Genomic DNA, 13,802 nt, shown 5'->3' on the forward strand with positions numbered 1-13,802 from the left:
TCCTTTCCTGGTTGTTGATTTTTTGTACTGTGGTCTGAACTTCCGTATCATTTGTGCATATGCTCCAAATGTAGAGGCTGCAGAGAGAAAACTGCTTTTTGAGCGTTTTCAGATGTATCTCGATTGTGGAAAAGTACCAGTTTTGTCGGGAGACACATGTGTTTGTCGTGCGGTAGACCGTGTAAAAGGTTTGCTAGTGCAAGATAAGGGTGCGGAGGTCTTGAATATATATTTCACGACCACAACTTAGAATATATTGGAAGTGTTATCACAAATGGTATGCGTCCGCAATTCACACATTTTCAAAGCGGTATCCATGCACAATTGGACAGGCTGTACGTGTCGCTTGAACTTGTGCCACTGTGCACATCATATGAGGTTAAGCCAGTGTCCTTCAGTGACCACTGTCTAGTTATTGCAAACTTTGGTAAAAAAAAGAAAAGTACTCTAAGTGGGAACTCTGGAAAGCTAATGCGAAATTGTTGGAGGATGAAGGTTCATTAAGGATGTAGATGAGAATTGCTAATGAAACTACTCTCAGTGCAATCTTTGAAGGGCCCCTCACCAGGTCTGGCCATTTTGAGCTGACAAGCGCAGGGCATACATTGCGCAATAACAATAGTGTCTGCAAAGTATCACAACGCTACGCGCCGTGGAAAGGCCTGAAATTTCAATCTGAACGCCGTTTCCCTCTGCACTCGCGGCGAAACCGCCCAGAGAGGGACGGTGACGTACATAGTCGGGCTCCTGCGCCTACGTAATCGTGTCCGCAGTGTGACGTCGCTCGTGGTGACACGTGACATCGAGAATTATTGAAGACAAGATCTGTTATGTGTGCGATCTGTTGCTTGAATTGACGAATTGAAGTTTAGAGAAATAATAAGACACACAAACGGAATGTCTGCGTGTTTTTTGTTTTACTTCGCACCGAAACAAGAGCGATGTACTTCCGCTTCGTCTGCTTGTTCCCACGGTCGTGCGGTCACGTGCGCAGGTACCGAAACTATGCCATTTTCTACTGTGTTCCAGCGCGTGATCACGCTCTGCGATCCGCTTGTTCTGTGCCTCAGTATTCGTGTAGCACTGAATTATACCGCTAGGCATGTTTCCTTATGCACCGCACACAAAATTGTGCGCTGCGCGAACGAAAGAACTAGAGTTACTTTATATGCTATACAGTAACTCTAAAGACAACAGCTCGCGCGCGACGCCGTCGGCGGAAATGAGTAGCGCTGAAAAAAAAAAATGAAGGCGGGGCCTGTGACGCATACGCATGCATGCACACGCATACGAAGGCGTGATGGATACGTATGCGTCACGTGTTCCTCAAGGTCCGATATGGGAGACCGCAGGGAAGGAATTTCGCTTGCGTAGGCTAGACTGGGCGAGTGGAGAGAGCACCTTGCTTGGCAGTGGAGCCCGCCTGTTGAAATCATGGGTTCGCGGCACTTAAATATTTCTATCTCGGCTATTAATGAGCTGATATGAAAAATTTTTGCGGCAGAACACTCCCTAGAGGACACGTAACAACTTCCAGCATATAAGCAAAATTTACTATGGGGCCTGGTGAGGGGCCCTTTAAGTGTCGGCGTAGAGTGGGAGGATTTTAAGCAAGTAGCAGTGGGAGGCACTGCAAGTACAAGTAGTAAAAATGAAAGTCATCAAAAGAACACGTATATAGCCACATTGATAGATATGCTTATTTAATTTCTCTTTGTGAAATGATGCTCATTTGGAGCCATCATTGTTTAAAACAAACAATTTATCTGCCATTGAGCTCATTCATGCTCAAATTAAACTTGCGTAACCCTGCACAAATTGCATGCATTACGGAGGTGAGAGCACAAAATGACACTTATTTCCTATAATTTTGAATATGAATTTTCCTGTCGTTCAGGCGTTAATTAACAATGCACAATACGTTCAACAATATCGCGCGATAGGCTACGTTATCTTTATTTTTATTTTGTTCTTGAAGTGCCTGAGAACAGCTATGTATGAAGCGAGAAAACCAGAACGAAGACGGGGCCCCCCGCCTAGTGTAACAGCATGCGTTTAGCCTGATCATTTGGGGAGAGCTTGTCGAGCTGCAAAAACGGGAATTCCCTGCCACCCGGGCGGGGCCCTCTTTCTTACGAAGCGAGGTGCGTTTGCTCTGAAGAGTTTTCGTGGTTTCCTGTCAGTCCGTCTGTCCAGTGCTGTCTGGAGAGGAGGGGCAAGGGGGAAACACCTAAAACATGTAATGTGGGATGAGGACCTAAATCTCCCTTGCCCCTCGTCACCACCACGCCACTCTCCACCTCTCATATAGTTCCGCCGCTGTCCTTCTCATAGGAAGGATGTGCTGCAGTACCCAACAGTGCCTCCCATTCGACTTTTTTTCACCGTGATGGTAATTTGGGCAGGGGAGGCTGAGTCGGATAGCAGATGATGAGTCTGATGGCAGAGTCTAGACAGGAAAGGAAAGACGTCACACATGCTTTTGTCCACGTGCCGTGGGGCATGGAATGTTCACTGTTCGGGCTAGGGTTGTGGAAGAGTGAAGGATAAAGTTGGAGAGCTGGACACAAGGGCCTGTCTCCAGGGCCCATTCCTGCCTAGTGGCTGCGCACCCTCGCGCGAGCTCTACGGAAAAATTAGGTCAGACTGGCCGCCGAACTTTCCAGAAAGAAGTAGAAAAAGATGACTCAGAGGCGACGGAGGGCGCGTAACTTCGCCCGCGCTAGGAGTCGCCTTCTCCCCTTCGTTCTCGCGCTCGGCGTCGACGGTGCGAAAGAAAAATCGAGAACCTCCCAGAACAGACTATTGCTCCTAGCCAATAGGAAGACGAGACCGGAACGGGAGAAGGAGGGAATTTGTACAAGGAACTCTATGCGCATGTGAACGCCTGCTTTGGCGCTAGCAGCAGACAGACGCGGCGCGCGTCTATAAAAGGAAGTTGATCGCGGGCTGCGATTCAGCCCCGAACCGCCGGTTAAACTTGCATAAGCCCGCCCTCCGAGGAGCTCCCGGGGGACGCACCACTCTCGGCAAGCCACGCGTACCATCCAGGCAGCGTGCGCCAGTCATCGAGACGGCCACCGTAGGACACCTGCGGTCGCGTCGGACTGACGAAGTGCCCGGTCAACAATTAGCATCCATTCATGCGAAAATGCTCGGTCGGAAGCATCAAAGTGGTGCGTCTAAACGAAAGGCGAAGTTAGAAAGAGAAGAGCGTGAAAAGAAGCTACCAAAGATGACAAATTGTACCTATACTGAATGCAGCTTCCGCGGAGCAGTATGATCGCTCTACCCAGAGTCCGTGTCAAACTCCCAATAGTATCGACTGCGCTTCAGTGCAGGACTTGCCAACTCCATCACCACGGTTTCCTGACAAGAAGCAAGGTTTGACTCATATTAGTTGTCTGGATCCTGTGAAAACAGTGCCAACCTCGGTCGTCCATATTTCTGAGCAAAGTTCCGAAATCCTCCAGGCTATGGGGATGCTAAAGCGAACGTAGCGAACGTAGTTCCCGCGCCTACTAGGGCGCCCCTCGCGGCGGTGAGCGCGGAACCGGCAGGATACGACCGGCCCGCTTGCGTTCGGAACGCCTGACCAATCCCTTTCTCTATGGCCTGTCTGTGCACTGTTTCGCACGCAGCTGTTGCCTTTTCTGAGCAAGGCCGAAGTGCAACCTGAGCTGTTGCGTAGCGGGCTGCAACAGCACGTACACCAACTCACGAGGAACAAAGTTTTACAGGTTTCCAAGACGACCGTATGAAGCAGAACAGCGCGTCAACATGGATAGCGCTCGTCCGACGGCATAAGCTGTTATATGTTCCGGCGTTATGCCAAGTGCGTTAACGCTGAATTCTTTGCATTTACAGCAATGATGGCAGCAACGGGACACCTGCAGTGCGTACCAGGATATGCAGAAAACAAAGTAGTTTGTTCCCACACTGTACCGCAGTAAAGCTGTGGAACTCTTTCCCAATCCTCTCATTCAAACAGCGAGGGCTTGCTGAGAGATTTGAGGAAAGGTTGCAGCTGTTTGAGCTGGCATACACCCCTCTGCGCCCAGCTTATCAACTAAGGGGCAGTTGAGACCACCAAAATTTTTGACGACTTGGTTTATTGGAACCCAGGCCCTTTGCACGCACTGAAATATCGCAACATAAAAGTATCGCACTTCCAGTAACTTGGGCGAAAATATTTTGCCAGCGTAGTCCAACACAACTGGTAAGTTCCTCCCCGTTTTTGTGTGTGTGTTTGGGGAGAGCTACGTTAGAATACCTCGGGTAGGTCTTACGTGTCGTTCGTACGTCGCCCCATGTTCTTGGATGAGATGTTTTAGATCCGTATTTGCCGTCCTGTATGTACAGGGAAACTACCGCGGCGTCCTTGCACTTCCCTGCGATGCCAGCACGGCAATCGCAGCTCCCCGCTAGGATTTGTCCGCTGTCGCCGATCTTCAAGAATAAAAATGTCGCCTATAATTTCATGCGTCCACGCCGTAGATAACGAAGTAACTTACGAACATTGTTTAACTGCGCGAACAGACGGACCTCAGAGACAGCATGCATGGGACAATTAAGGACGGGCGCAGACTTGCAACTAATGTTTATTCCACAACGACCACATATAAGTACACCCCCGACATACACTACTGCGCGTGCGCGAAAAAAAGAAAAGAAAAACCTTGTATATGCAAAACGCTACCTACACAACAACAACAACAACTACCTAGATCTGTAGTAAAGGCAAGGCGCAGAAGACCAGGACTCAAGAAGAACACAAACGACAGGACCGGTCCTGTCGTTTGTGTTCTTCTTGAGTCCGGTCCTGTCGTTTGTGTTCTTCTTGAGTCCTGGTCATCTGCGCCTTGCCTTTACTACTTCAAGCATGAACCAGCTAGCCCAAGCAAGAGTTTTATGCGACCTAGCTACGCTCGTCAATAAACCTCATCTCACTGTTGTGTATATAAACTGAGGTGTCACTGACACAGTCTTGTCCCTTCTTTATAATATGGTACGCCTCGAGTAGCTCTTTGGCTCGGCTATCTCGGCAGCGGCACACACACACAAAAAAAAGTTGTGGAATAAACTTTAGTTGCAAGTCTGCGCCCGTCCTTGTCCCATGCTGTGGTCCGTTTGTTCGCGCAGTTAAACAATGTTCGCTGATATGTACCAACTCGCCCAACAATAGGTTCTTCGAAGTAACTTACGCTGAGCTTCACGCATCTGGCTGGTGCGTTATTTTTCGTTTGCGGAATACACCTAGCAGTCACTTCCGATCAGTGCGAGTTCAACACTTCCCTCGCGTCGTAGACGTGCCCCACTTCAAATAGACGACTTCCTTTCTCTAAATTCTTTTCACGAAAAAAGCTGTGAAGATGTTGTAATTCCCGAAACCCGGTGAAAATTAATATCGGCACGCTGTTTCCAGACACGCAGCGCGAGCTGCTGACGCCGTGAGTAAAACCGCATTCGCGCAACTGTTCGTCAGATGGCGCTAGGGATCGGAAAGACAGGGCGCCGCCTAGCACTTGCAACGTGCCCATAGGAATGTGTGTGAGAAATGGTGGCGTGGGCGGGGAGGGGGGTATGTGTCAATTTCGGGGGGGCCCGGGCCCCCCCCCCCCGGGCCCCCCCTTAGGTACGTGCCTGCTTACAGTACACTGTACCCATGCTTGAACAACCGCTCCCGTAGACACTAGCGCCAGTGTTCCCTCTAGTAATTTTTGTACGAAACTCTATGTGCCCAGCATCTCAAAAATATTACTTTTTCTTTTTTAGTGTAACTCAATAAAATTGTTCTAGGCGTTGCTGTAGTACGTTCTTGCAATGAACACGTAGATTAAAAAAAAAAAAAACTTTACCGGTGCACAAGTGGAATGTTTTGCCTGCACACTCCATGCGCCTGCATGAGTGCGACCACGTGACTTACATTTCATTAGCAGCAGCCATATTCAATAATGAATACAATGATGCGCCGGCTGCTTCCTTGGCGTTAAAGAGGAGTTGAACCTTCCGTGGTTGAACTTGTTCAAAGCTAACAAGTACGTGGCGATAAAGTACGTGGCGACACTTTTCATTTGCAACATCGTTGGCTCCCCGAGGCCCTTTCCTCTCAGGAAAACACCATGGGGGATTTGACGAAGACGTTTCTGTACGCCTGGTGTGGAAAGCATAAGGTTACGCCCGAATACGAGTTCAAGAACACTGGACCAAGGCATCGTCAGAGGTTTCTTTGCGAGGTATCGCTCTGTCATTTTATTTATGAAGCATGGCAGCTTAAGTGACATGGTGAGAGTTGTATCTCCTTTACAGGTTCGTGTTCAAGGCTTCGACTATGTCGGTGCCGGGAATTCGACAAACAAGAAAGATGCTCAAACAAATGCAGCTCGAGATTTTCTGCAGTATTTGGTTCGCAACAACCATGTTCCGCAGTCTGAGGTTCCCATTGAAATTCCGGTAAGTTTTGTTGTGAGCGAACAGTTAAAAAGCGTTGTATCAAGTGCGGGTTAGTGTGTGGGATTGATTGATTGCGTGCAGTTTTTTTTCTTTTTTTTTTCTTCCGTTCGCACAATTATGCTAGCCTAGCTAGGCTAAAACCTGTCTCATTTTGATCTCTGCGTCACCAAAAGGGCTGAAATAAACCTTTTCGAGGATTGGTTACAACTTTGGCAGAAGCACTGTTTTGCAGCCACCAGGCTTCGTATTGATGTCGGGCATTGGGAAAAGGTTTGAAGCCGATCGTCGCGTACAAGCGGGAACTAGCGCTAGCACGAAGGCTATATACATTGTTCACGACTTTGTAACCGTGATGTAGCACATCGACTCGTGGTGTTTGTGGCAAAAGGGGCTGGTGCTAATAAAGCGCAGAGTGAACCCAAACGTGTTGCAAGGAAATACGAGTTCTATCCCATTCCTATCCATTTTGCATATTATTGCTTTCGCTCTATAGAAAGCTCCGTTCAGATTTTCTGTGCATGCGAGGTATAACAATGTGCAAGGCTTCACTGTCGCGTTCACTCTATTTGGCCGCCCAACTGCGCAGTCGTGCAGTGACAGAAGTTTTCTGGTACTGAGGCTGAGGAAAAGGATTTTTTTTTGTGCCTAGTTATTGTAGCCACATATTGATGTGCTTAAGAAGAGTAACACTTGTGTGTTGATATTTGGGACCCATGAAAGAACTTCGCACCTATTGCTGGCTCTGCCTGATAGCGCCATTGTTAATTGTAATTATTTGTGCCACAGCTGAAGTCAGCATCCTTCCTAGCTGCACTGTTTGCTTTGATAGCGCGTTAGCTATGTATTCACTATTTCCATAGATTATATATGCGGCTGCACATCATATAATGGGTATGTTCGATTCGCTTGAACCAGTTCGCCAAGTGCTGCACCCTGCCATTCGTTTCAGTGGTGCAGCAATGGCGCCCGCAGAACCACGACGTTCGTTTCAAAAGGTGCAAGGCTGGTTCATGATTTTGCTGCACCTGCTCCACTGTCGGTGCCGACTTGGTGCAGGCATACAGGTGCAAAGCAGTGGCGCAGCACACGGGCGCGAGCACCGTTAAAACCCCGCTTACGCAGTCTGATGTGTCTACGCAACTGTTGTGTGTATTTACGCCCCAGAAACTGATCGTACCTGCAGTTCAGGACCTCTCAAACTTACGCGCTCCGTGCACATTAGTCTGACATAGCATAACGCCTACACCACGTCTGCACCTTTGCATTCGTTTCAAGTGTTTTGCTGGGCCTGCACCTCCGGAATTGAGCTGCACAGTTTCTGAACTTCTCGTGAACCGCTGTGAACTGGTTCACAGTAGTGCAGGCGAATCGAACAGACCCAGTATCTGCATAAGTTGAATGATTTCTGTTAGTACATACTTTGGATATCATTTGTGTTTGTGTTACTTGTGTTATTTTTTTTGGTAAAAAAATAGTTCTGTTGAGACTGAAGTCTGTCGCACGGAGCAAAGGTGCAGTTTGTGAAGAATTAAAATATGTTGTGAGAAGCATTGAGCAAGTAGTGCTTATTGTATAAAATGAGAGAAAAAAAAAAATAGGTGGGAGGTTACACTTGCACTTTGCTTTACTCTCCACTTTTGGTCCTAATGCTAAGCTGTATTAGTAAATTGTGCTTTTCCAATAGCAAAGCAATCAAGTATAAACCCCATGCAAGCGATCTTGTGCGCGACAAGCGATGCGATAGAGATGGCTGTCACGTTCGCTCGTCGCCTACAAGTCATACTCCATGCGAGCAATGATTTTGAGGGACGTCTCCCTGGTGTTGCCAGTATGAGGGCAGCAACATATGCACCGAAACTAGCTTGACGCATGCTTTATTAATTTAAGTTGATGTATTTTACTGTAAAAAGCAGCATAAAATATTTCTCGGGGTCTTGCAGTAGGTTCTTATCCTAGCACGTATAAAAATTCAATTGTTTGCTCCTTCCGTGCGACAGTCGGTAGTATTTGAGGGATGTACATCCAATTTCGGCTTCCTGCTATTGGCTAGTCGCTCATAGCACTTCCAGGCGACGAGCGACGAATTCTAGATTTCTGTTCTGTTCTAGATCTGTTCAAGCGACGGCCCGTTTTGTCGCTCGACGCTGTTGCTCATCGCCGTCACACACAAAATTGCTCTCATGGGGTTTAGCCTGAAATTCCTAAAACACCGTACCGCGAAAACCACCCAAAAAATAAAGTCATGCAGGCCCAATCGAAGTGTTGGATACTATTTGAAGGGAAGCTCTAGCGAAATGCTTCAGTAAGTGCTTCACGACTGAATGCAATGCGTGGAATTCTGTTTAACGTTAACTCATTGATGTCACGTGGCGTAAGGCGATGTATTATGGTCACCGTGGTGGGAGGTGTATACACATAAAGAAGTATGACATATGTGGATGTACACCCATGAACAAAAGTACATGGACCAGGGATTGCACCACAAAACTCATTTTCTCCTTTGTTTGTGTATGCAACTTCAAATTAAAAACTGCAGTCCAGACACGGCATTACGAATTTTCTAGTGCACTCGTCAGTTTCCATTTGTGTGTTAATTATGAAAAAGTTCATTTTTTTCGGCAACCCTGTTGTCCATATACTTCCGCTCACAGGTGTACCCACATTTAAAGAGACAAACAACTGCTCAAAAAATGAATCGAGATAACTCTGCTGATGGAAAGATTGTAATTCATATTGGTTAAAACGAGCCATGTTTTTCTCATTAGGTGTGGATTAAAATTTTTAATTTGTCGCTAAAAGTCGCAAAAAGTGACCTTCGATGCCTCATGTGGAAAAAAACATAGTCTTAAGAGGCCTATCATGTGACCTTCTGTTAGTATACGTGGTTCCTGGTCTTTTTATTAGTATTGAAATGCAGTGCATCTTTTTCTGTTATAAGTTTTTCCAACTTAGAATGTACAGGTAGGCCTTCGTTTGTAAGGCATGTTGGGCTCATCGGTTCATAGATTCAGCAAAATTTTAAACTGTGTGAAACAGACAAGACATGAACATGTCCATGTCCTGTCTTCCTTGCGCAGTTAAAACTTTGGCTGAATCTTCATTTGTAGGGAGTAGAAAAGGTACTGCCTTCATTTTTGATGAGTTGACTTGGCTCGTCTATCGACAGAATGACGATGACGGGGATCAGCCAGCCATATGCATTCGTGTACTTGGGGGAAAACATGGTACAGGTATATAAGAAAGGTCTGCACAACAAGGCAAACTTATTGTACCAGCATTTTATTTTCAAAAGTGGTTGAAGAGATCAAACTGTAGGTGTTTACCACAGTTGTACTCACTCCTGTGAAAGCATAACGATGGGCAGTTCTAACAATTTGTGAGGCGGGTTATCAGCATCGCTCTCACTTCTCAGTGTTGCTGGAGGAGGGACTCTTTCTTACCCGCCGTGGTTGCTCAGTGGCTATGGTGTTGGGCTGCTGAGCACGAGGTCGCGGGATCGAATCGCGGCCGCGGCGGCCGCATTTCGATGGGGGCGAAATGCGAAAACACCCGTGTGCTTAGATTTAGGTGCACGTTAAAGAACCCCAGGTGGTCGAAATTTCCGGAGTCCTCCACTACGGCGTGCCTCATAATGAGAAAGTGGTTTTGGCACGTAAAACCCCATAATTTAATTTTTGAGGGACTCTTTCTTCTTTAGAGGCTGCTCAGATTGAAAAATTCTGCTTATAAAGTATCCACATGCTTTTGGAAGTAACTGCTACAGGTGTAAACACTACTGAGGGCTAGTTCTGTATTGCGACATAAAAAACTAGGTTCTTAAATATCGGTTGTCAGTCCCTTTTAAAATTCTACACCCATTGTGTCAGTGACATACACATACTGAAGGAATGGCCAAGAATGGGCCCATACCCATGTGGCACATACCTAATGGACCAAGAATTGACCATGCAACTATAATTAACTTCAGAAAGTCAAATAAGCCGTTAAAATTAAGAGTGTTGCGGTTTAGAAATGCCTATGAGCTGACATTACACTCACTGGCACTGTGTCGTGATTTATTAGAGTTTTTGTGTGTCTGGTATCTGGGTAAACGCAAGAGGACTGGGCATTTTACCAGATGAGCGGAGGTGCAAATGTGAACGGCCTGCATGGTGCCAGCTGCTTGGTGGCACAGAGCTAAATCAGACAAACACAAGGCTAATATTGCAGTAACCAAGTGTATTCTGTTTCGCTGCTGGTGTAAATTTTCGGAAATGGTGTAATCTTGTTGCCGTTTCTTCCTCCGCTCATCTGGTTAAATGCTGAGTCCTCTTGCGTTTACTGGAATACCAGATACGCTAAAACTCTTTATGGTTTTGTTCTGCAGAACAGAGGCTCGCTTATTGGCACTATGTTATCGCTCAATATGACTTAATATATAAGCCGGAGCATCTTGTGGTGCATACACAGCTGCCCAGAAAATGCGATGGTGAAATATAAAAAATTTAAGAAAATCACAGAAGTCCTTTGTACCACACCTTCTTCCATTATGAGATCGGTGTGCCTTAGAGATTCATAACATCCAGCATTACAGGTACATACAAGATTGTTGTTGTGATTTCATGTTTCATTAAGCAAAACAATGGTGTGCGCACTGGCAGTTTTTATTTTTTCGGCCAACTTCAGCTGCTGAAGCCAGAAAAAAAAACCCCGCACCATTGCACAAGGCCCTCATTTCACTTTCACACCTGCGATAATGACACAGTCGGCACCACGTACGAAAAGGGTAGGTCGTACTCATTTATTATCAACATTTTTTACACCAATCCGGGTTAACTGGCGAAGAAACCTTGGGTTTAAAAATGATGTCGGTGCCCTCCTCAAAAGCAATAATGAATTCTATGGCATGTACTTAAGCAGTTCATATATAAATGTGAGCAGAAGCGACCTCCATTCATCAGTTTCAAGCATTCACGAGTTTTATTATTGCTTGCCTCCCTATGGGGGTAACGTTGAAGATTGTACTATAGCAGTGTTGTCTGTCACTTCTCAAATTGGGAAGCTCATGTGCATTTACAAATGAGGTATCACTGTCTAGCTGTTGGTGAAGGCAATGCATGTATCAAAAGCTCCAGAAAAAACGTTCCACATGAACTGGAAACCATTATTTGTCTTTTTTTTTCAATGAAAAAAATTGCTGCTCTGGTTCAGTTCTGCCTTACTCAAATTTATTTTCAATGCAAAAGCATCAAATGGCCCATTGAGTGAAAAAGCTGTCTGGAGCACTGTTATGGCACCTAAATTCCCACTGGCCGCGACCCCATGTCACGTGTGTGCTTTGATGGAGCAGAGCAGGAGAAACGGAACATCCGTGAAGCGAGAGGGCATCGCAAGCATCACCCTCACTCTCGCTTGTGGAAGCCTGTGTTATCCGCGCATTCTTTGCCTACACAAGCTATCGCCCGCATTCTAACTTTGCCTCGGTAATCACTATAAAGAGATTAATGTATAAAAAAATTAATTTTAAAGGATAAAGGTCGGCAGAGACACTTTAGACTGCTTTCATGGGGGAATGCGAAAGCATTGTAGTCGCTTTGGGAAAATGTTTTTGCTTAGGTATTCATCCGTATGTCATCGTGCACGTTGTAAACTTGCACGGCATTCCTTTTTGCGTTCTCTTGCTTCGTATCTGGAGTGTGCTTTGTGGGCGACAATGTTTCACAGATGCCGCTGGGTTAGATGCTTCTGAGTGCATCCCAGTAGACACAGCACCAATAAAATCCGAAGTGCAAGTGTGGGAGGCAGTGACGTGACTTGTGCAATAATGCATGCACTAGGTACACCTCATTTTATACACATGATTTGTCGTCGAGAGTGCGTCGCAGTAGAACAGCACCGATGAAATCCAAAGGGCAAGTGACATGTGGGAAGCAGTGATGGGACATATGCAATGATGCACACACTAAGCACAACTTAAGTCAACCATAACTGTGAAGCCACCGTGGCGTCGGGGAAGTGTGCTCGCTTTGCACGACGGTGGCCTGGTTCGATTCCCACCCAGACCGAAATGTACCAAATTTTCTTTTCAATTCTATTAATTGACTTTGTTTACAGAAACCTGCTTGACAAATTGGATGTCAATCCGAGCAGTTTTGACGTGCTTTTACTCGTGCTGTAGGCCATTTTGGTACCATCTTACGGTCACACCGCCGCCGACAGCATGGAATTTTTGGGTAATAGGGCAAGTAATGCTTTTGCATTAAAATGTTGCCGGCAGCAAGTTTTGAACCTGCGACACCACAGTTAGAAGCCGAGTGTCGTACGCACTGGGCTAAACCAGTGCCTCCTAGAGAGTACGCCTGTGCACTCCGCTTTATGACATAATGCTACTTGGACCGAAATTTCCATTGCCAAGCCCGGCATCATGAAAGCGGTGACGTCAAAATTACCGCGGCTTACTTGGGAGCATCCACATTAAATTCTATGGCAGTCTGACAAGGTAGCGTGATGTTACGGATCGAAGTGCATTGGCCTTGTGCTATCTAGGAGGCATTGGCCAAGCGTAGCAACACGCTCGCTTGCCCACGAGAAGTTTATAACTTGAAGGACCACTGAGTGGCATTCAGTTGGACTTGATGTTTTCACATTCGCAACTCGTAAGAAGTGCTGAGGTGTTCTTGGATTTTTTTTCCCTGGTTCGATACCCTGGTCTTAGTGCAGGAAAGCATTTGCACTTTCTTTTCCACTTCATGTAATTTTATGGTTTTTAAAACATGTTCATTAGTAAAGGCAGTTCTGCTGTTATTTGTTAAGGGTTCTTATGTCTCTCTGGTTTATTGTGATGATTCTAATGACCTACTAGCCATGTGTATGCTAAGTTTTTACATTCATGAAACTGAGTGGCTAATACCTAGAATAAACATTTCAATGCTCTTGTGCGGTGTATGTGGTTTTACAGGTTTGCATTTGCATTATTGAATAAGCATCACTACTGTGTCATGTAGTAGACTGTTGTAAGCAGTGAATTTTTCTTATTTTTTTACAGACTGGTGGACCTCCTCCTCCTTCAAACGACCCTGATATCAAAAACAGTGAAGAACAAGAACCTCTCCCCAATGAGCGCAAGCCAGTTTTGCCCTACCAGCAAGGGCCACCAGCGTCTTACTTGGACAGGCTGGCTGAAAAACGAAGGCTTGAAGAAGTAAGCCATTGCTGCCCAGTGGTAGGGCCTTTGGTGTTAGTGCGACTGTGTGCATCACTGTCATGTGCAGTGAAGCGTGGGCGTCATTTCAAATGTTCACCGAGTGCTCGTACGTTCAACCATCTGCAATAGAAATTGAATATCAGCTTTCACTTTACACGGTATTAAA

At 46.2% G+C, this 13,802-nt stretch overlaps 1 protein-coding gene across 1 annotated transcript in view; it reads left to right on the forward strand.

The window, feature by feature from the left end:
* The first annotated feature begins 5,888 nt into the window (after window positions 1-5,888).
* Window positions 5,889-13,802, forward strand: part of mle (dosage compensation regulator mle) — a 133,494-nt gene continuing 125,580 nt past the window's right edge. Inside the window, exons 1-3 of the mRNA XM_070523096.1 lie at window positions 5,889-6,236; window positions 6,310-6,453; window positions 13,478-13,633. Coding sequence (XP_070379197.1) covers window positions 6,123-6,236; window positions 6,310-6,453; window positions 13,478-13,633 — 414 coding nt within the window. The 5' untranslated portion in view covers window positions 5,889-6,122. The remainder of the gene's footprint in view (window positions 6,237-6,309; window positions 6,454-13,477; window positions 13,634-13,802) is intronic.

Source organism: Dermacentor albipictus, chromosome 1 (genome assembly GCF_038994185.2).
Source record: "Dermacentor albipictus isolate Rhodes 1998 colony chromosome 1, USDA_Dalb.pri_finalv2, whole genome shotgun sequence".
NCBI lineage: Eukaryota > Metazoa > Arthropoda > Arachnida > Ixodida > Ixodidae > Dermacentor > Dermacentor albipictus.